Source organism: Chiloscyllium plagiosum, unplaced genomic scaffold, assembly GCF_037043375.1.
Source record: "Chiloscyllium plagiosum isolate Xiang-an unplaced genomic scaffold, Cpla_swu_hap1 HiC_scaffold_20, whole genome shotgun sequence".
Lineage (NCBI taxonomy): Eukaryota > Metazoa > Chordata > Chondrichthyes > Orectolobiformes > Hemiscylliidae > Chiloscyllium > Chiloscyllium plagiosum.
The window spans coordinates 44,686,723-44,711,133 of NW_028270158.1; the positions used below are offsets into that span (position 1 = coordinate 44,686,723).

At 41.8% G+C, this 24,411-nt stretch overlaps 1 protein-coding gene across 4 annotated transcripts in view; it reads right to left on the minus strand.

The window, feature by feature from the left end:
* usp42 (ubiquitin specific peptidase 42) overlaps nucleotides 1-24,411 on the minus strand; it is a 187,495-nt gene that overhangs the window by 156,039 nt on the left and 7,045 nt on the right. For 3 of the 4 annotated variants that reach the window (XR_015760581.1, XM_087997901.1, XM_087997900.1), the window contains exon 2: nucleotides 5,129-5,384. Coding sequence is in view for 2 of the 4 variants with exons in the window: in XM_087997901.1 (XP_087854027.1) it covers nucleotides 5,129-5,375 (247 nt within the window). In the remaining 2 variants the exon portion in view is untranslated. Of the gene's footprint in view, nucleotides 1-3,371; nucleotides 3,430-5,128; nucleotides 5,385-24,411 lie in introns of those variants that run through there. The other variant, XM_087997902.1, reaches the window with a different exon arrangement.

A 24,411-nucleotide genomic window follows, 5' to 3' on the forward strand; every position in this document is an offset into this window, starting at 1 on the left:
GGTTCTAGATTACTGGTGCAGTGCCTTTAACACTATATCACCACATGGCAACTAAAAACATATAAAAGTAAACACAGCATTAAAGTAAGGTATGTCAATTGATTCAGTTTACTTAAAGAGGGGAGGAGACAAAAAACAACAGGCCAGTTATTTGCTGTTATTAGGAAAATGTTAATCTTTTATAAAGAATTTAATAAGAGAGCATTTAGAAATACATAACATGATCAAGGAGATTCAACTTTGCTTTATGAATGGGAAATGATGCCTGACAAATTTACTAGAATCCTTTGATGTCCAAGCAGGATAGGCAAAGAGGAAGTAGTGGATGCAATATATTTTGATTTTCAGAAGACAGTTACAAGGTACCACACATTAGGTTACTTAATAAAGATAAGAGCCAATAAGAGCATTGATAGAGGATTGGCTAACTAATAGAAGACACAGTTGGGAAAGAGGGCAATTCAGGATGGCAAGTTGTAACTATTGGAGTGTCACAGGGATCAGTGCTGAAGTCACAATTATTGATGATATATACGAATGGCGTGGATAAGGAAAGTGAACATACAGTTAAGTTAATGGATAACACAAAAATAGGTGGGAAGACGAGTGGTAAGGATGATACAAAGAGTCTACAGATGGTTATAGACTGGGTGAGCAAGTGGGCAAAAGCTTGACAGGTGGAATGTGGGAAAACATGAGACTATGCACTTCCACAGTAAGAATAAAATGAGCCGAAGATTACCTAAGTTGAGAATGATTGCAGAAGGCTACAGGGGGATTTGGGCCCCCTTGTCCATGAATCACAAAAAGCTAGCATCCAAATTTGGTAATAGGGAAGGCAAATGGAATGAAATCACTCAAGTTCAAAGGATAGTGTGAATAGAAAGCAGCTGTTCCCCTTAGTCAAAAAGGTTAATAACAGGGGATCATAATTTTAAAATTGGAGGTTGAGGGGAGAATTGGGAAAAATGTTTTCATACAGAGAGCGTTGGGGGTCGAAAATGTACTGCCTGGGAAGGTAGTTGAGGGTGGTAACTTCAACCTCTAAAAAGTACTTGGACGAGCATTTGAAGTATCACAACATTCAAGGTTATGGGTCTATTGTGGGAAAGTGGGTCTAGTGTGGATAATAGTATATTTTTGCCAGTATAGACTTGGAGGGCCAAATGATTCTGTACTGTATAATTTTATGATTCTAAGGTTCAGTTGGCTGATATCAGATATAGAGGGACAGGCTGAGTTGATTATTCTATACTCTGGAATGTAGAATGAGAGGCAACCTTACCGAAACACATGATTAGGGGGTTTGTCAAAGTAAATGCAGAAAGGCTGTTGCCCCCTGTGAGAGAAAGGAGGACCAAAAGGCATAATTTCAGAATAAGGACTCGCGCACAGAGGACAGAAATGAGGAGGAATTTGTCGGCAGTGAATCTGAAGCTGCTCTGTTAAATATATTCAAGGCTGAGACAGATGGATTTTTAATCAGTCAGGGAAACTTGGGTTATGGGGGAAAAAGGCAGGCAAGTGCAGTTGAGGATTACCAGATCAGCCATGATCTCATTGAATGAAGATGATACGATAGTTGAATGGCCTACTCATGCTCCTACAGCACATGGTCTTCTAGTTTTTGTCAGAATCTACTCTTTATTCATTGTCACCAAGCATTTTTTGATCATTTCTGAAGTACTACATTCTTACTTTATTGCCGTTTACATTGCTAAACTATTGGATAATTTCAAAGTTGTTCAATGCAGAAGACAATGTGTAGCCGACTTTGAGCTCCAACAGATTTTGCAAGAAAAGTGCAGGTTTATTCACTGAAGTCTAACATTCCACAAGTTGGAAATATTCCAATATTGCATTCAGTCTGCAAGTTATGCCAGGTCACATGTCTGACAAACAGTACTAAAGCTGGCCTCAACAATATTAACTGTATGAATTAGACTGAATTTATTCAGTTGATTTTTTATGCATGCATTATTCTTATCTATTCTTTCTTCATAAATTGAAGTGATGCACTGAAAAACATTGATTTAACAGTTTGTGCAAAGAGCATTGAATTCCCCACTCATTTAGTAAAAAATTAAGCAGTACAACATCAGTGCAACAAAACACTACTGTTTTGGAGCTGGGAAATAAATTTGCTTTGCGGAGTTGAAGGAAGGTGCAAAGCAAGATTCAGAGATGACCTTAGTCATTAAAATTAAATGGATAAACTGAAATATTAACAAAGGAACCTCGATTATCCGAAAATCAGATTATCCAAAGGGGATCTCAATGTTCCGATAGAAACATTACGTCAAAGAGCTATTTCAACCCTGAACGCGTCTTTTGTTTACGGGGGGGTACAATGATTAAAAACCAAGTCGGCTCACTGAAATACTTCGGAGAACAGTCCTGGACAGTCCAGGCATTGTCTCTAAATAATTGACCTCTCACCCTCTCTCTCTCTCTCTCTCTCTCTCTCTCTCTCTCTCTCTCCCCTCACACTTTTCCTGGAGTTCTACACAGGGGTACACCCTAAACGCCCGCCCCCCCTCGATAATCTCGAACATTGTCCTGCAGAGGTGGAACCTGTCAAAAGGCTGTGTGCACGCACGCTATTTGGAGACTTACCCCACAAAGGCAGCAGCGGTCTGTTCGCGTCCAGTCTGGCTGCCGGGGGTGTGTGTGTGGTGTGGGGGGGGGGGGGGTGTCGGAGGGTGGGTAGGGATGGACGGGGGTGCGGGGTTGGGGGTGGGAGTGGGCGGGGGCCGGGGTCTTGCGCAGTGTGCTTTTGCCTCGTCTTCTGAATGGCGAGTAGACTTCAGAGAAAACTCCGAACTCCAGAGGAAATCAATTAACCGAATAATTAATTATCTGAACGAAATAGTGCCCGCCCATCGCGTTCGGATAATCAAGGTTCCTCCATACACAATTAAACAAAAAAGTCAGTCAAGCAAAGATTTAATAAATGAGGTAGTACCCAAAAATGCAATAAGGAAGTAGGCAAAAGCCAATTTAGGAAAACTGAAAGATTTAAGAGAACAATCGAGACAAACTGCAGAGAACAATATTTTAAGCTATTCAAGTTTAGCTGGTACAGGTTAAAAACACTATGATCTCAATATACACCAGCAAATTCACACTGGGGAGAGACAGTTCACCTGCTCAGAGTGTGGGAAAGGTTTCTTGAGGTCAACTGACCATCTAAGACATGAGTGAGTTCACAAATATGTGCAGTGATTAGATTTTGCTAATCACATCCAGGATTGAACAGCATTCATCCCAATCTGTTTCTCCTGATTTTAGTAATCTCTTGCACAGTCATAATGCTTGCATTCTGGAGAACATTTTACTTAAAAAAAAACACAAGTAATCTAGGTTGATACCTCAGTGCTTTAAACAGAGTGCTGCACTGTTGAAAGATGCCAAGTGGAGGACCGGTTTCTGAATCAGAAGGATGCATGCAATGAAGAATAGAGATTTAAACAATCTTGCACCATATTCAGACCAAATATTCATCACCAGATTGTGGGACCCTGTTGTGCATAACATTTACATTCACCTGGCTAAGTCAGGGATAATCTTGAAGCAACAGGACTTTTTCTTTAAGAACATTAGTTCATGAGATCACGTCAATGTACAATCAACATGAGGAAGAAACAAACGAAAGAAATGCTGAATGCTGAAAGGATGAGAAGATGGTGGATGGGAGAAGACTTTTGTGGAACAAATACCAAATAAATAGTGGCATGTTTTTGTACTGTACATACCAAGTAATCATGTCTCAGTGTTGCAGAATTCCCAGCCAATGACCTGCTGTTGCAGTCACAGTTGTGTGACTTGTCCAGTTAACCTTCTGGTCAATAAGGACTCCAAAATGTCATGGTGGGAGTGTTGACAAAGGTAATATCATTGAATTTAACCATCTCCCTTGAAATACACTCTTTAATAAGAGTTATTGCTTGGCATTTGGCTAGCACAAATGTTACACATCAGCCCAAGCCTGTCCAGTTGTAATGAGAAGAATTATTTCTGGTGTACTGCTGACATGCAATTCTGGAGTCTTTAAGATAATCATAAACATGAAGACACCATTTGTCATGTATATAATTCACATATGGTTATAAGGGAGATTCATACCATTCTAATAAATCTGGAATCATTAGTAAAGGGACAGCCATTAGTAAAGATAAACAAGATCAAGGTGCAAGAATTGAAAGTTTATTAATAAATTTTGATAGATGGAAAACTAGTAGGAAGAAATAGAAAGGAGACAACCACCAGAAACAGCGATTTAGTACACAAATTGGACTACTGTGCTCCCCAAACCTGTCCACTCCCACATCTGTATCTCCCCCATGAATCCTTGGTGCTGCCAATTCATGCAAATTCGACATAACTTCTGTTCAATTCCTAAATAAAGATTTTTTTTAATGTAGCAAACTTGGTTTTTGCCAAGAACTTTTTGATTAAGACAGTCTTGTGTGGAGCTAATTTCTATAGTAAGTCTGCAAAAAAAAGTGAAAAATAATCTCCTGACAAATTCAATGCAGAATATCTACAAAAACCGAAGTATTAAGTAAAATATTAAGCTGAAATCAAATTATTTCTTTGAAAACTAAATTTTCTCTCAACTTGCTCTCTTTTTCATTATCCTTTGCTTTGCCATGATAAATTATTCATTAAGGTAGGTGGACAGGACAGCAACAGATGCCCTGTGAAATTCATTACCCATACATCAGGTTTCTCCATTGACACTAAGATCTATTGAGGGCATTCTATTATAAATCAATAAGATAGATTGGTGCATTATGTGCAGTTTGACTATCCAAAAGCACTTTGAAAGCATTTGAAAAAGCTCATCAAGAGACAACATCTATTCTGCAAACTTGGCCTATAAATTTCAGACTTAAGTGATTGTCGTCAGGGAAAGGTTAGAGAGAATGCCAATGGGAAAACGAAACATAATATTGCTCTTTAAAATTTTGAATGAAATTTAACAAAAATTTGGAATTAGACACACAGAACCGAAGGATATATGGATGAGATTCTACAGCCGGAGAAATCACAGCAGGGCATGTCGAACAGATATCCAGTAAATGCAATGATAATTCATTCAACATAAAGCTGCATCCAGACTTACTTTGATCTTTTTGTAGTTGCTTTGACTTCTCTTGCAGTGCATTAGTGAACAGGGCAGCTCCAGGCATAGGTCCTAAGATTTTGCTTTTTGGTACCTCTGTAATAGGGGATGTAGCACCCCAACTTGTTGCCCCTGACTCCATGTTCTTCTTTTTAACAATTTCAGAGAAAGGTGCCACAGAGCTGCAGGTTTGGTTCTTGCAAGCTGCAGTGTTCGAGGCCTCTGTCACTTTGTCAACTATGGTCATTATTCATTTCTGCAAGAATATAATTAAAACAGAGCTCGTTATACACTGAAAAGCCATTAACTACTGAAACTTAACTGGCTTACTCTAAAAATATACATATATCTCAAATATACATTTCTTTTTCAAAATAATTTGTCCTATCCATAATGTAAACATTCCCCTAAATTAACAAATCCCAAGGGGAAACTGGACTTTTAGTGCTTTCCTGAGCAAAGCAAATGATGACCTTTTTTTCCCCTATAGTTCACTGCAGAAGTATCAAGTTAATTTATACCAAAGTTCAAACTTGAGCTCATTTTTTCAATACATTTTATATTCCTTCCATAACTGTTTTGATTGTTATTTGGAGTACTGGTGAATATGATAACACAGGATGACATACACAATTTTTAAAAATCTTTTGACAACTCATTGCGTGTGTCAAGAATATCCATCGTTTTTATATGAAAATATTGTACAGTAGACAAAAGACAATTCAAAGTAATTGCTGGACCAGAGAGACTTTTCCCAATGTCTGTTTATCCTATGATTAATTGCTAATTTATGATTAATCAACTTTAAGAAATGCAGAGAGGCACAGAATAAGGGCAACCGCTAAACCACAAACATGTCAATAATTTTATTAACTTTTTAAGTATACTCCGTATTAAAGAGTCAAATCCAGTGAGAAACTCCATCCCTGGACAAAAGTGCACCTGAAGTAAATATGCAATATTGTAATCTATATAACTTACTGGACTTCTGATGAAATATTGAATGGAAGTGTAACTCAAGAATAGGGGATGCTATGAAATATATACATATTATAGCACATAGAACATAGAACAATACAGCGCAGTACAGGCCCTTCGGCCCTCGATGTTGCGCCGATCCAAGCCCACCTAACCTACACTAGCCCACTATCCTCCATATGCCTGTCCAATGCCCGCTTAAATGCCCATAATGAGGGAGAGTACACTGCTACTGGCAGGGCATTCCATGAACTCACGACTCGCTGAGTAAAGAACCTACCCCTAACATCTGTCCTATACCTACCCCCCCTTAATTTAAAGCTATGCCCCCTTGTAATAGCTGACTCCATACGTGGAAAAAGATTCTCACTGTCGACCCTATCTAAACCCCTAATCATCTTATACACCTCTATCAAGTCACCCCTAAACCTTCTTTTCTCCAATGAAAACAACCCCAAGTGCCTCAGCCTTTCCTCATACGACCTTTCTACCATACCAGGCAACATCCTGGTAAACCTCCTCTGCACCCGTTCCAGTGCCTCCACATCCTTCCTATAGTATGGCGACCAAACTGCACACAATACTCCAGATGTGGCCGCACCAGAGTCTTATACAACTGCAACATGACCTCAGTACTCCGGAACTCAATTCCTCTACCAATAAAAGCCAGTACGCCATATGCCTTCTTCACCGCACTATTTACCTGGGTGGCAACTTTCAAAGATTTGTGTACATGGACACCAAGATCCCTCTGCTCATCCACACTACCAAGTATCCGACCGTTAGCCCAGTACCCCATCTTTTTATTACACTTACCAAAGTGAATCACCTCACACTTAGCTACATTGAACTCCATTTGCCACCTTTCTGCCCAGTTCTGCAGCTTATCTATATCCCGCTGTAACCTGCCACATCCTTCCTCACTGTCTACAACTCCTCCGACTTTCGTATCATCCGCAAACTTACTCACCCAACCTTCTAACCCCTCCTCCAGGTCATTTATAAAAATGACAAACAGCAATGGTCCCAAAACAGATCCTTGCGGAACACCGCTAGTGACGGCACTCCAAGATGAACATTTGCCATCAACTACTACCCTCTGTCTTCTTCCAGCCAGCCAACTCCTAATCCAAACCTCCAACTCACCCTCAATGCCATACCTCCGTATTTTTTGCAGTAGTCTACCATGGGGAACCTTACCAAACGCCTTACTAAAATCCATATACACCACATCTACTGCTTTCCCCTCGTCCACCTCCTTAGTCACTTCTCAAAGAATTCAATAAGGTTTGTGAGGCACGACCTGCCCTTCACAAAACCATGCTGACTATCCTTGATCACATTATTCCTATCCAGATGTTCATAAATCCTATCCCTTACAATTCTCTCTAAGATTTTGCCCACAACAGAAGTGAGACTCACCGGCCTATAGTTACTAGGGTTATCCCTACTCCCCTTCTTGAACAAGGGAACCACATTTGCTAGCCTCCAATCTTCTGGCACTACGCCTGTAGACAACGAGGACATAAAAATCAAGGCCAATGGCTCTGCAATCTCTTCCCTTGCTTCCCAGAGAATCCTAGGATAAATGCCATCAGGCCCAGGGGACGTATCTATTTTCACCCTTTCCAGAATTTCCAACACCTCTTCTCTACATACCTCAAAGCCATCCATTCTACTTAATTGTGACTCAGTACTCACATTGACAACAATGTCCTGTTCCTGATTGAATACTGACGAAAAGTATTCATTTAGTGTCTCCCCAATCTCTTCAGCCTCCACACGCAACTTCCCACTACTATCCTTGACTGGACCTATTCCTACCCTAGTCATTCTTTTATTCCTGACATACCTATAGAAAGCCTTAGGGTTTTCCCTAATCCTACCAACTAAGGACCTTTCATGTCCCCTCCTTGCTGCTCTTAGCTCTCTCTTCAGGTCCTTCCTGGCTACCTTATAACTCTCAATCGCCCCAATTGAACCTTCACGCCTCATCTTTACATAGGCCGCCCTCTTCCATTTAACAAGGGATTCCAATTCCTTATTAAACCAAGGCTCCCTCACAGGACCCTTTCCTCCCTGCCTGACGGGCACATACTTATCAAGGACACTCACTAGTTGCTCCTTGAACAAGCTCCACATATCAATTACACCCTTGCCTTGAAGCTTACTTTTCCAGGCCACACATCCTAAGTCATGCCTCACAGCATCATAATTTCCCTGCCCCCAGCTATAACTCTTGCCCTGTAGTGCACACTTATCCCTCCCCATCACTCGAGTAAAGGTCACCGAATTGTGGTCACTGTCCCCAAAGTGCTCACCTACCTCTAATTCTAACACCTGGCCTGGTTCATTACCCAGAACCAAATCCAGTATGGCCTCACCTCTTGTTGGCCTATCTACATATTGTGTCAGGAAACCCTCCTGCACACATTGGACAAACACTGACCCATCTAACGAACTTGAGCTATAGCTTTCCCAATTAATATCAGGAAAGTTAAAGTCCCCCATAACAACCACCCTATTACTTTCACTCTTCTCTTGAATCATCCTCGCAATCCTTTCTTCTACGTTTCTAGGACTATTAGGAGGCGTGTAAAAAACTCCTAATAGGGTGAGCTCACCTTTCCTATTCCTAACCTCAGCCCAAACTACCTCAGATGGCGAGTCTTCATCCATCGTCCTTTCCACAGCTGTAATACTATCTTTGACAAACAATGCCACACCTCCCCCTCTTTTACCCCCACCTCTGACCCTACTAAAACATTTAAACCCTGGAACCTGCAACAACCAATCCTGTCCCTGTTCTACCCATGTCTCCGTAATAGCCACAACATCGAAGTCCCAGGTACCAACCCACGCTGCAAGTTCACCTACCTTATTTCGTATACTTCTTGCATTGAAGTATACACACTTCAAACCACTTTCCTGTTTACAGGCACCCTCCTTTGAAATTGATGCCATGTTCCTAACCTCCCTACATTCCAAGTCCTGCACCCTAAAGCTACAGTCTGGGATCCCATGCCCCTGCAGAGTTAGTTTAAACCCCCCCCCCCCCCCCAAGAGCACTAGCAAACCTCCCACCAAGGATACTGGTGCCCCTCAGGTTCAGGTGTAGACCATCCTGTTTATAGAGGTCCCACCTTCCCCAGAAAGAACCCCAGTTATCCAAATACCGGAATCCCTCCCTCCTGCACCATCCCTGTAGCCACGCATTTAACTGTTCTTGCAAAGGAAGACTCTGTTCACATACGGAAAAGGAAGACTGAGGAATCAGTTTCTTTTATACATATAGAAATTGGTAAAAGAGCTTAATTGGAAAAATGGGAGGCAATCAGGTTCACATTCAAGTGTTATACAGAAGATGCTTTTAAGTCTGGTGATAACCTCGAAGCAACCACAGACGTTTTAATCAAATAATATTAACTACTGTGCCAAGTTTCTTGGAGGACCCTCCTGAAGCTAATGTAGATATTTTAAGAAAAAAACTGAATTTGCACAAAACCTATGAGTAAAAATTTTCAAACGTATCATGAAATCAGCACATATCACAGATCAGTATACTTCACACAGTCAGGAAGGCGAGATCCCATCTGGAGTGAGACACAGCCCAATGAGTATAACTCGAACTGAGTGAGACTGTGGATACGGTTTTAAACGAAATAATGGTTTTTTTGGGGGAGCATCACAGAAACATGACTGCAAGAGGATCAGGGTTGGGAACTAAATATCCAAGGATGCATGCTCTATTGAAAGGACAGGCAGAGGAGGGGAGGAGACAAGGTTGCCTTGTTAGTAAGAAATAAAATTAAATCAATAGCAAGTGAATCTGTGTGGGTGGAGTTGAGGGCCTGTAGAAAAGGAATTCATGGAATGTCTGCGAGATGGTTTTTTGGAGCAGTTTGTGGTACAGCCCACTAGGGAACAGGAAATTCTGGATTTAGTGATATGTCATGAGGCAAACTTGATTAGGGAGCTGAAGGTGAAGGAACCCTAGGGAGTAGTGACCTGCAGTTTGAGAGGGAGAAAATTGAATCAAATGCAACAGTATTACAACTGAGTAAAGGTAACTACAAATGACATGAGGGAGGAGCTAGCCGGAGCTGACTGAAAGTAGAGTGTACCAGGGAAGAAGGTGGTGCAAAAATGGCAGAAATTTCAGGGGTAATTTCGGAAGAACAGCAGAAATTCATCTCAAGGAAGGAGAAACATACTAAGGGTAGGATGAGATGACAATGGCTAACAAGGGAGGTTAGGGACAGCAAAGAAGGAAAAGCATACAGGATGGTGAAGATTGGTGGGAAACCACAGAGGATGGGAAGCCTTTAAAAACCTGCAGAGAACAAGTGAAAAAGCAAAATGGAGGAAGAAAGCGAAGTACGACGTTAAAATAGTTAGTGATACGAAAGAAGATCACAAGAGATTTTTTTTAGGTATCTAAGATGATGAGTGAGGCAAGAGGACACATTGGACCTCCGTGGGACCATCGGAAAATGAGAGTGCAGAAGTAGTAATGAGAAAGAAAGAAATAATGGAGGAACCAAATAGGTACTTTGCATCAGTTTTCACAGTGGAAGACACCAGCAGCATAACAGAACTTCAAGGAGTCAGGGACAGAGGTAAGTGTAAGAAGGTGCTGTAAAGTTGAAGGGTGTGAAGGTGCATATTTTACCCAGATCAGATGGACTATACCCCAAGGAGATAGTTGGGGAGATTCAGAGACATTGATGGGTGACCTCAAATCACTGGAGTCAGGAAAAGTTCTAGAGGACTGGAAAATGGCTAATATAATATCCCTGTTTAAGAGAGGGGCAAAGATAGGGAATTATTGGTCAGATATCCTGAACTTGGTCACTGTTAAACTTTGAGTACATTATTAAGGATGAGACTGCAGAGTCCTTAGAAATGCATGGTAAAATAGGACGGAGTCAGCATGGCTTCATCAAGTGGCAATCATGCCTGACAAGCTGGTTAGAATTCTCTGAGGAGGTAACGAGCAAGTTAGACAAAGGAGAGCCAGTGGGTGAGATCTCTTTGGATTTTCAGAAGGCCTTTGACCAGATGGCACACAGAGGCTGCTAACTAAGAGCTCATGGTAGATTTGGCTGACTAGCACAAAGTGAAGGGTAGGGATAAAGGAGTATTTTTCAGGATGGCAGCCAGTGACTAGTGGAGTTCTGCAAGTGTAATTGCTGAGACCACAACTATTCACGTTATGCCTTAACGATCTGGATGAAGGAACTGAGACCACTGTTGCTAAGTTTGCAAATGCCACAAAGACATGAGGGAGGACGGGTCGCATTGAGGAAGCAGGGAATCTGCAGAAGGATTTGAACATGCTCGGCCAGTGGGCTAACACATGGCAAATGGAATACAATGTGGGTATGTGAGAGATTAAGCACTATAGCAGGAAAAAGAGGTGTAGACCATTTTCCAAATAGGGAAGTATTTGAAATTTGAAGCACTTGGGAGTCCTAGTTCAGCACTCTAAGGTCAATATGTAGGTTCAGTTGGCGATTAGGACATCAAATGCAATGTTATCATTTCAAAAGGACTAGAATATAAGAGCAGAGATGTATTGCTGAGTTTGTAAAAGGCTGTGGTTAGACCACATTTGGGATACTGAGAGCAGTTTTGGGCCCCATATCTAAGGTTGAATGTCCTGGTGTTGAAGGGGGTCCAGAAAAGGAATGATAAAGGGATGAAGGGCTTGTCATATGAGGAGCTGCTGAGAAATCTGGGTCTGGATATGGGGTGATTTGATTAAAACTTACAGAATACTGAGAGGCCTGAATGAAGTGGACATGGAAATGATGTTTCCACTAGTAGGAGAAAGTAGCACTGGGAGCACAGCCTGAGAGAAAAAAGATGACCTTGAAAACTGAGCTGAGGAGGAATTTCTTCAGCCTGATTCACAGTTAATTTGAGTACAATCTGCATGTAAAGCTCCTAAGACAACACTTTTCACTGTATCATGGCACATCTGATAGTAATAAATCAAATCAAAATTATTAAACATGCCTGAATACACATTATCAGATTCAAAATAACCAGATCCCTGGTTGGATTTTCATCATATTGTTCTGGAAACTGCCTTGAACACAATGAAATCTTCCTCCTGGCTAATGTTGCCAATCTAACTGCCTCATTTCACAAGATTAAAATCACCCAAGATTAACATACTGCCCACATTAGCTCCTGATTTATTCTCAGCCCTACAGATTAGCTACAGTTAGACTATGGGGCAGAAGAGTTGATGCTTCAGGCATAACCCCTTCATCAGGAATGTGGGAATGCCAAAGGGGGGCTGAGAGATAAACAGGAGAGGGGGTGGGGTTGGGGGAAAGTAGCTTGGAAGGCGATGGCATTAGGTAGGAGTGGAGGGTGGAGTGGATAGGTGGGAAGGAAGATGGACAGATAGGGCAGTTCAAGATGGCGGGGTGCCGAGTTGGAGGTTTGGACCTAGGATAAGGTGGGGGGAGGGGAGAAAAGGAAACTGGTGAAATCTACATTGATGCCGTGTGGTTGGAGGATATGCAGCCCTCCACTTCAACCCCAAACTCACCATCAAACCAGCGGACAAGGTGGGATGCAGTGGTAGTTTGGCACACCGACCTATACATTGCTGAAGCCAGGTGCCAACTTACGGAAACCTCCTCCTATTGCTCTCTCAACCACCACCTCACCTCCTAACACCAAACTATCATCTCCCAGACCATCCACAACCACATCACCTCAGGGGATCTCCCATCCATAGCCTCCAACCTCATCGCCCTGTAAACTCGCAGCACCCAATTCTACCTCATACCCAAAATTCAAAAACCTGACTGCCCTGGTCAACCCATTGTCTCTGCCTGCTCCTGCCCCACCAAACCTATCTCCTCATACCTTGACACTGTCTTATCCTCCTTGGTCCAGGAACTCCCCACGTACATTCAGCACATCACCCACAACCTTCACCATGGCTTTCTGTTCCCCAGATCCCAATGCCTCATCTTCGGCATGGAAATCCAGTCCCTGTACACGTCCATCCACCATGACGAAGGCCTCCAAGCCCTACGTTTCTTTTTCTCCCACCAACCCAACCAGTACACCGCCACAGACACACTCATTCAATGACTGAACTGGTCCTCACCTTCAACAACTTCTCCTTCGAATCCTCCCACTTCCTTCAGACCAAAAGGGTAGCAATAGACACTCACTATACCTGCCTCTTCATCGGGTACATGGAACAGCCCATCTTTCATAGTTAAACTGACATTATTCCCCACCTTCTCCTCCGCTACACTGATGTCTGTATTGGCGCCACCTCATTCTCCCACGAGGAGGCTAAATAGTTCATCAACTTTACGAACACCTTCCACCCTCAAGTGCACCTGGACCATCTTGGACACGTCCCTTCCCTTCCTGGACCATTCCATCTCCGGCGACCGACTCAACACAGACATCTGCTTCAACTCACTGACCCTCACAGCTATGTGGACTACACCTCCTCCCACAACCCCTCCTGTAAAAACACTATCCCTTACTCCAATTCCTCCACCTCATCAGCTCCCAGGAGGATCAATTCCACTCCAGAAATCCCAGATGGCCTCCTACTTCAAGGACTGCAATTTCCCCTCAACAATGTCTTCCAGTGCAACTCCTCCACTTCCCACACCGCCGCCCTAGAACCCCACCCTTCCAGCCACAACAAGAATAGAACACCCCCCTCACCTTCCACCCTACCAATCTCTGGATACAATGCATCATCCTCCGCCACTTCCACACCTACAGTCAGACCGCACCATCAGATATGTTTTCCTCCCCACCCCTACCAGCATTCTGCAGAGACCATTGCCTCTGCAACTCCCTTGTTAGGTCCACGCCCTCCACCCTCCACCTTCCCTTGCCGCTGCAACAGGTGTAAAACCTGAGCCCACACTTCCCCCCTCACCTCTATCCAAGGCCCCAAAGGATCCTTCCACATCCGGCAGAGATTTTCCTGCACATCCAAACACCTCATCCACTGTATCCACTGCTCTCGATGTGGTCTCCTAACTTGTGGAACATTTCAGAGAACATCTATGGGACACATGCACCAAACAACCCCACTGCCTTGTGGCTGACCACTTCAACTCCCTTTCCCACTCTGCCAGGGACATGCACTGCCAAATCCAAGCCAGCCGATGCCTGGAGGAAGAATGCCTCATCATCCACCTAGGCACCCTCCAACCACACGGCATCAATGTTGATTTCGCCAATTTTCTCATGTCCCTTCCAGCCACCTTATCCCAGATCCAACCCTCTAATTCAACATCGCTCTCTTGAGCTGTCCTACCTGTCCATCTTCCTTTCCACCTATCCACTCCACCTTATCATCACTTCCCACCTTCATCTACCTATCGCCTTCCAAGCCCCACCCCCTCCTATTTATCTCTCAGCTCACTTGGGCACCCCCACATTCCTGATGAAGGGCTTATGCCCGATACATCGACTGTCCTGTTCCTCAGATGCTGCCTGACCTGCTTTGCTTTTCCAGCGCCACACTTTTTGACTGATTTCCAGCATGTGCAGTCCTCACTTTCTTCTACAGTTAGACTATTCCTTTCTGTGCCTCTTTCCCTTGTTATTTCTTACCTCTATTCATATGGGTCCAATGCCTTATGATCCAAGATCATTTCTTGCTTTCAGACTTATTTTAACCTGTACTAACAATGCTACCTCATCACCCTTTCCTTCCTGTCAATGGAAAAGTCACAGCCTTGAATATTTAGGTCCCAGTTCCTTGTAACTATGTCTCTGTCATAGCTATACATCATATCCATTTACTTGTATTTAGGCTGTTAATTCAAACATTCAATGCCGGAGGAAACACCACAGAAGCGCTTCACAGGAGGCTCCCAAGCACTGAGGATGTCACCTAGACAGGGGACGAAACGTTTGCAACAAACACTTCCAGCTCGGCGAACAGAACCACAGCAATTCAAACATTAATTGCAACTAAGAGCCACTAATTTTATATTTGACCACTTCCAGACCTTTGATCCTATTTTACTGATGTTTTCTATAGCTGTACACTTTGTCCCTCCTATCCCACTCTCAGTATCATTACCCAAATAGCTACCCTAAACCTCAACCTGAGCTACAAACCTTGCAGCTACCCTGTAATGGCGTTCTATCCTCTTGATTTGTAAGTCTACATTGCTCCTCTCCCAAACCCTTCATCCACTAATTAGTTTAAATCCCTCTCTATATCTTTAATCATTCAATTTATCAAGACAAGATTCTAGCAAGATTCAATTGAAACGCATCCTACCAGAATAGCTCCCTTCTATCACAGTACTGGTGTCAGTACCCCAAGAACTGAAACCCATTGTACCCACACCAATCTTTAAGCTTTGACTTTATTTATTTTATGCCAGTTCACCCATGGCTCAGATAGTAACCCAAGATTATTATCTTAGGCATTCTGCTTTTCAATTTAGCTCCTAATTGCTCAAAGTCTTTCATGAGAACTCAATTTCTAGCCCTATCACTGTCACTGGTTCCAACTTGAATGACAACAACTGGATTCGCCCCTCCCATTCCAAGTTATCCTTCAGTGCCAAGTGAAACCCATGATCCTGCCACTGGGAAAGTGAGTCTTTAAAACTTACCTCCCCAGAAGTTGGTGAATGCTCAGTTATTTAGTACAATCAAGGTTGAAATCAATAGATTATTAGATTCTAAGGGAGTGAAGCAATGTGGGGATTGGGTGGGAAAAATCATCTTGAAGTCAAAGATCAGCCAAGACCTTAAGGAATGGAGCAGCAGGACTGAATGCCCTACTCTTTATCTCATGAAAAAATGATACAGAGAAATTACTGTGCTGATAGTGATTAAGGTATACATGAAGGAATGGGCAAAGTAGGTGGGGAGAAGGGAGAAAAGCAGTGTTGATTCTTAATGAAATGCTTTCTAGTTTGTAGTTAACATGACAGATATCTCCACATTATATCCGACGTGAAACATTAAAAAGGCATGCATATACTTTGCTGTGAATTGAATCTTCTTCATCTCTGTGATCTAGCTCCAGCTTCTTGCTTGATTTATTTCTATTTATAAACAGCATTTTATCATGTTAAAGTCACAAAACTCTTCACATTATTCATTACTTATAAAAGGACAAATATACAGTAGGCAGCTGAGACATACAAACCAAGAAAGTGTCAGGATCAATGCTCAGTTTGTGCTGATCACTGTTGACAGTCTTACAGCCTTCGGTTAGATTCCCTCCAGTGTGGAAACAGGCTCTTCGGCCTAACAAGTCCACACCAACCCTCTGAAGAGTCCCAGTTCCCTCTGACTAATGCACCTACCACTACAGGCAATTTAGCATGGCCAATTCACCTGACCTGCACATCTTTGGATTGGGGGAGGAAAACGGAGCACTTGAAGGAAACCCATGCAGACACAGGGAGAATGTGCAAACTCCACACAGGCAATCGCCCGAGGCTGGAATCGAACCTCACAGCACCCTTGTGCTGTGAGGCAACAGTGCTAACCACTGAGCCACCGTGCAGCCAAGGAAAATAATGTCCAAAGTTTGAATCCTTGACCACTTTCAAGAAACCACAGATAAAAGTATGATTGTGAAATCAATCCTACTGTGTCAATAGAAATGAGCTGTCATGGGGGAAATAAAAAGTGTTGCTCGATTTGGGAGTGAAAGGATGAAAGGTTAGTGTCCATAATGGGATATCTGAAGGCTAGTTATTTTTCCTGTTCAACAAACCTGCAGCAATAATGAGGTTTACTTATGTACAGAGTGAACAGACTTTAAGTTATTAAGCAGCTTTTTTTCATTTACAGATTTCCAGGATTAGAAGCCTGTATAAAGCTGAATATTTGATGCGTTAAAGGAGTAATTTTTCAAAATATGAACTTCTGTGATGGTCTAACAGCTTGAAGTTAACAACAGGCCAGATCTTCCATGTAATAGACCAGTGAGCCTGACCTCGGTGGTGGGCAAGCTCTTGGAGGGAATCGTGAGGGACAGGATGTACATGTATTTGGAAAGGCAAGGATTGATTAGGGATAGTCAACATGGCTTTGTGCATGGGAAATCATGTCTCACAAACTTGGTTGAGTTTTTTGAAGGCGTAACAAAGAAGATTGATGAGGGCAGAGCAGTAGATGTGATCTATATGGACTTCAGTAAAGCATTCAACAAGGTTCTCCATGGGAGAATGATTAGCAAGGTTAGATCTCATGGAATACAGGGAGAACTAGCCATTTGGATACAGAACTGGCTCAAAGGTAGAAGACAGAAGGTGGTGGTGGAAGGTTGTTTTTCAGACTGGAGGCCTGTGACCAGTGGAGTGGCACAAGGATCAATGCTGGGCCCTCTACTTTTTGTCATTTACATAAATGATTTAGATGCGAGCCGAAGAGGTACAGTTAGTAAGTTTGCAGATGACACCAAAATTGGAGGTGTAGTGGACAGCGAAGAGGGTTACCTTAGATTACAACAGGATCTTGACTAGATGGGCCAATGGGCTGAGAAGTGGCAAATGGAGTTTAATTCAGATAAATGCGAGGGGCTGCATTTTGGGAAAGCAAATCTTAGCAGGACTTATACACTTAATGTAAGGTCCTAGGGAGTGTTACTGATCAAAGAGACCTTGGAGTGCAGAGCTCCATGAAAGTGGAGTCACAGGTAGATAGGATAGTGAAGAAGGCATTTGGTATGCTTTACTTTATTGGTCAGAGTATTGAGTACAGGAGTTGGGAGGTCATGTTGTGGCTGTACAGGACATTGGTTAGGCCACTGTTGGAATATTGCGTGCAATTCTGGTCTCCTTCCTATCGGAAAGACGTTGTGAAATTTGAAAGGGTTCAGAAAAGATTTACGTGGATATTGCCAGGGTTGGAGGATTTGAGCTATAGGGAGAGGCTGGGGCTGTTTTCCCTGGAGCGTTGGAGGCTGAGGTTTACAAAATTATGAGGGGCATGGATAGGGTAAATAGGCAAAGTCTTTTCCCTGGGGTCGGGGAATCCAGAACTAGAAGGCATAGGTTAGAGTGAGAGGGGAAAGATATAAAAGAGACCTAAGGGGCAACTTTTTCACACAAAGGGTGGTACGTGTATGGAATGAGCTGCCAGAGGAAGTGGTGAAGGCTGGTACAATTGCAACATTTAAGAGGCATTTGGATGGGTTTCTGAATAGGAGGGGTTTGGAGGGATATGGGCCGGTTGCTGGCAGTGGAACTAGATTGGGTTGGGATATCTGGTAGGCATGGATTAGTTGGACCGAAGAGTCTGTTTCCATGCTGTACATCTCTATGACTCTATAACTTCAAAAAAGTCATCCAACCTTACTCCAGCAGATCTTTGTAATTTTTCCATTCATTACCAAAAAAAACAAGAATGTACTGTTAAGATTTTCAAAATTGAAATAAAAAGTTTGTTTTTATGTTTGCACAGCATTTGGGTGTTGCTGGCAAGGCCAATGTTTGTTGTCCATCTGTAACTGCCATCGAACTCAATGGTTTACTCAGCTATTTCAGAAGGCAGCTGACAGTCAATCACATTGTTATGGGTCTGGAGTCAAACACTGGCTAGACCACGTAAGGGTGGCAGATTTCTTTTCCTGAAAGCACATGAGTGAAACCAGATGGGTTTTTATGCCAACTGATAGTGGTTACATGATCACCATTAGATTAACTTTTATTTCTGAGTTCAAATTTCGCCAACTGCCATGGCAGGATTTGAATCCATGGCTCCAGAATGTTACATGGAGTTGCTGGGGCGGACAAAGTCCGAAGTCATACAACATCAGATTATAGTCCAACGGGTTTACTTGAAATCACAAGCTTTCGGAACTCTGCTCTGAAGCTACTTCACCTGATGAAGAAGCAGAGCTCCAAAAACTTGTGATTTCAAGTAAACCTGTCGGACTATAACCTGGTATCGTGTGACTTCTGACTTTGTGCAGAAACATTTGCCTGGGGTCCTGGATTACTAGTCTAGTGACAATATCAACATGCCACCACCCCCATTTAAAGTTTTTTTTAAACCATAACCATTATATGACTTTCTTCTCAGAAAATCCATTGCAAAGTAAAATTTATGTTGCAATGTTGATAACAGAAAACTATATATCTTTCAGTTCATCTCAAATTTTATTTTCTCTCCATGTACATAATATAGCCATTATACTTCCGTCTTAAGCAAGTTACACTTTATCTCAATTTGTCTTTTAAGAAAGGCTGTACATACAACAGAATTTTAATAACCCACACATTTAACTGAGAGGAGACTGGAATGACATGATCGATAGAGCATAGATTTAAATTTAGGCCAAGCTGCAAGAAGAACATTTTCTCTGTAAGCGATAGAAAACATGCTCAAACTAATGTCAATCCATCCAGGAACTCGAACTACAAAATTCTTCACTACCTGAAACTGGCTGTCAGTAATTTAACAATCTAAAGGAGCCAACAGTCCTGGCAAGGGAAATCCTTAACTGATGGTGGCAACTCAGACTTGTTACTGGGATACATTACAGGAAACTTATCTCCGCAACAGATTGTGATGTATAAGACTTAGGAAGGTTTAAACTCAACATACGTTGCTAAAGCTGGAAATGCACTTCACTGCTTAGCACTGATATGTGTCCTCACTTTGATGCAACAAAATATTCACTACTAAATGAACATTTGAAATATAAAACAAATCACTGGGCCCAGCCAGTCATTTTAAAAACATAAATTATAATTAAGTTTGACACTTAGTTACTGCTTGAATTCCTAAGCAATAAATACTGAATAAAGTGGGTGAACTTAGCTATTGTAGCCAACAGTGCATACCAATTAAAACACTTTGAAAATTGAGAGTGTTACTTGAACATTATGAATGCCTGGTATGGCGGCAATCTTAAATGCAGGCACATGTTCCAGTTGCACAGCACATTCTAACTGTGCATCACCAAACTAGCCACAATAGAAGATACTGTGTATAACAATTAAGGTTAATTATCCATCAGTTTGCCAGTCATGGAATAGTTGCGATCAAATTGAGAAAAGGAACAAAAGTTACTGATCAAGACTGCGAAATATATTATTCAATTATCAATAGTTAATACATGGAGGCTAATACATCAAATCAATAAAGTTGCATCAATACTCCATTTGAGATGTAAAGTGTACTTTGTTGTTTGACACCTAGCTAAGTTGAAGTACAAAACACTAGTATTGACTGGAAAATTTAAACTGACATCCTGTTTTCTAACTTATTCACACAATTTTAGAGGAATTTAACCTTATGTTCACGTGTTTATTGTACTTTAGACAAATGCTTACATCATTGAAAGGTTAAATAAATTTCGTTTTACCAATTTATGCAAAATTGAAATGTTAAACCCACAGCAATAATGGAAATAATGAAATTTAACACATCATACAACATGTCAGCAAACATCATTTGCCTTGATTATAAATCATACTTCCAATCTCCACAATCCATATCTCTAGGGTTGCCTGGCTTTATGCTATTCAGGCCATATATTCCATTGATATATACAAACTTAACATTAGTTAACAATTTAAAGTATTAAATCACAAGACAATACTGTACTTAGAAACTGAAGATTTTAACAGCACAAGATGTTTGGTAATGTCGTTAAAATTTGTTTCCTAAATCATTGTTGACTTGCCAGAGTGACAACATGAGCTACATCAACAGATGACACCTTACATACCCATACACACTACTGGGAAATACACTTCTTGCCTGTTTATCTAACTCCTCACCATTCAGTAGCCAACGAAGTAAACCAGTTACAATGATCAAACAACTCTTGCACACTATGTTTCATCCTACCATTTTACAAACAAACTCATAAAAAGGTTTAAAGTTCACCTGCACACCCATGTCAACTACAGAATCTATTACTCATTTATTTAGTCATCAGAAATGCAATTACTTACATCCTGATTCCCAATTACCATAGTCACAACCAGCTGATATATTGGACATTCCTAAAAACTTCAATAGCCATGTGAAAGTCATGATACATTCTATACAGTTCCTGTTTTGAACAGACGAATTTGAAACAGCTTTATCAAACAAACAGCAAACTCAAACCTTAGGGGTGGCATGGTGGCTCAGTGGTTAGCACAGCTGCCTAACAGCACCAGGTTCGATTCCAGCCTCAGGTGACTGTTTGTATGGAATTTGTACATTTTCCCCATGTCTGGTGGGTTTCCTCCCACAATCCAAAGTGTGCAGGTTAGGTAAATTGGCCATGTTAAATTGCCCATTGTGTAGGTTATTAGTCAGGGGTAAATGTAGGGGAATGGGTGTGGGTGGGTTACTCTTCAGAGGGTCGGTGTGAACTTGTTGGACTGAAGGGCCTGTTTCCACTGAGCCACCATGCCAGCCCTTGCTTTGTTAGCTTTCAACTTACAGCACGTTAGGTAGTATCACACATATTTGATCAAAGCAATTTCGGTACCAATGTATTCAAATGGTCGGTATGGATTAAAATTTACCATTCTAATGGTTGTTCTATTCTTGTGCATATTTACAAAATTAAAATGACACCACTACAGCTGGAAATTTCCATGTACAAGTTATTTTCCACTTTTTGAAAACTGAAGAACTAGCCTAATCAGTCCATTGGGCACCAACACTAAGAAGTTAACAATACACTGTTACTGCTTTGGGTCCAACACTACATAGTCTTAAAAGCTTCATGCTGCTTGATAAATAATTAACCAGGAAAACTGACCTAAACCTTAATCAAGAAAGTTAAATTCCAATATGGTTAAAGAAAAACTCTCAAATAGAATGTGGCAGGAAGAAGACAGCACAGAAACCCAGCAGAAATCAAAACAAAAATACACTATTATTTACAAACTGGTGAATTCCTTGTTTTTAACTAGAAAACTTAGGATAGATTTGACTTATTTTTCAGCAATGATAAGGTCCAAAGTTAACTGCATAAGGAAATATGTAAATTAGCCATTTTTTAAAAAAGCATTCTTGGGAATATACTCATCACTGGCAAATTGGCAACTCCAAGTCACCTTAACTCTTTGTAACAGTTTGAATTAACCAAGTTTTATTTTAATTCACTTGTGGAATGTAGACATTGTCAGCTGGCCAGCACTTTTGTTGCCCATCCCTAGTTACCCTAAAGGATGTGGGCTGCCTTCTTGAACCATCTGCAGTCCGCCTGCTGTAGATTGACACTGCATTTGCTCTTATGGAGGGAATTCTAGGAATTTGACTCAGTGACAATGGAGGAGCAGTGATATATTTCCAAGTCAGGATAGTGAGTGGTTGAGGGGAATGTGCAGGCAGTGGTGTTCCCATGTATCTGCTGTCATGTCCTTCATGATGAAACTGATCGTGGGTTTGGAAGGTGCTGTCTAAGGAGCTTTGGTGAAATTCTGCAGTGCATCCTGTAGATAATGCACACTGCTGCTGAGTGTCGGTGACAGAGCGCGTGGATGTTTGTGAATGTAGTGCCAATCAAGCAAGTTGCTTTGTCCAAAATGGTGTCAAGCTTCTTAAGCGCTTTTGAAGCTACACCTATCCATGCAAGTGGAGAGTACTCCATCACACTCCTAACTTGTGCCTTGCAGATGATGGACAGTCTCTGACCTACTCTTGTAACCACTGTGTTATGCGACTAGTCCCACTGAGGTTCTGGTCAATGGTAACCCCAAGGAAGTTGACAGTGGGAAAATTCAGGGGTGGTAACAAAATTGAATATAATAGGGTGGTGGTTAGATTGCCTGGCATGTGTAGCTTGAATGTGACTTGCCACTTGTCAGCGCAAGCCTGGATATTGTCCCAATCGCGTTGCACTTGAACAGGGACTGCTTCAGCATCTGAGGAGTTGTGAATAGTGCCAAACATTATGCAATCAGCAGCAAACATCCCCACTTCTGACCTTATGATGGAAGGAACATCACTGATGAAGCAGCTGAAGATGGTTGGGCCAAGGACAGTACCCTGAGAAACTCCTGCAGAGTTGCCCTGGAGCTGAGATGACTGACCTCCAACAACCACAACCATCTTTGTTTATGCAGGTATGATTCTAACCAGACAATCTGCCTCACAATACCTATAAATTCTAGTTTTGCGAGGGCTCCTTGATGTCACACTCAGTCAAACGCAGCCTTGATATCAATAGCTGTCACTATCACACCTCTTTTGTCTGTGTTTGAACCAAGGCTGCAATGAGTTCAAGTTGAATTCCTTTGGTGGAACCCAAACTGTATTTGTTGACTAGGTTATTGCTGAGGAGAAAGTGAGGCCTGCAGATGCTGGAGATCAGAGATGGAAATGTGTTGCTGGAAAAGTGCAGCAGGTCAGGCAGCATCTAGGGAACAGGAGAATCGACGTTTCGGGCATTAGCCCTTCTTCAGGAAGCTATTGCTGAGCAAATGCTGCTTGATAGCACTGTTGGTGACGCATTCCATCACTACTAATGATTGAGAGTCAACTGATTAGATTAGATTACTTAGTGTGGAAACAGGCCCTTCAGACCAACCAGAAAGATGGGGAGTCAACTGGCAGGGTTCAATTTGTCTTGCATTTTATATACAGGAGTGACTTGCAGGCCACTTTGTGGGGCGTTTCGGAGTCAATCATGTTGGAACAAAACTAGAATCAAATCTAAAAATCACAACAGCAGGTTATGGTCCAACAGGTTTATTTGGAAGTACTAGCTTTCAGAGTGCTGCACTTTCTTCAGGTAACTGTGTAGCAGGATCATAAGACAGAATTTATAGCCAAAAGATTAGTGTCATGCAACTGAAATGATATATTGAACAAACCTAGATTGCTGTTGTCTTTGATCTTTTACAATGGGTTGCAGGTTTGGGTTCATTAATATGTAAATCCCAGAATGTAACTTAAAAGTAGTTCTGGGATTTACATATTTATGAACTGAAACCTGCAATCCATTCAAAAAGATGAAAGACTTAAGAGGATTCTAGGCTTGTTCAATATATCGTCTCATTTGCATGCTACCTTAACAGTTCGCTATAAATTCTATGTCTTATGATCCTGCTCCACAGATACCTGAAGGAGCAGTGCTCTGAAAGCTAGTTCATCCAAATAAACCTTTTGGACTATAACCTGGTGTGTGATTTTTAACTTTGTCCACCCCATTCCCACACTGGCACCTCCACATCATAGAATCAAATCAGTCAGGCTGAGTAAAGGAGGCAGATTTCTTTGACTAATAGATGTTAATGATCCAGCTGAGTTAAGACAACCCAATAGCTTCTTGATCACTTTACGAATATGAAAAAAAGAGCATTTTT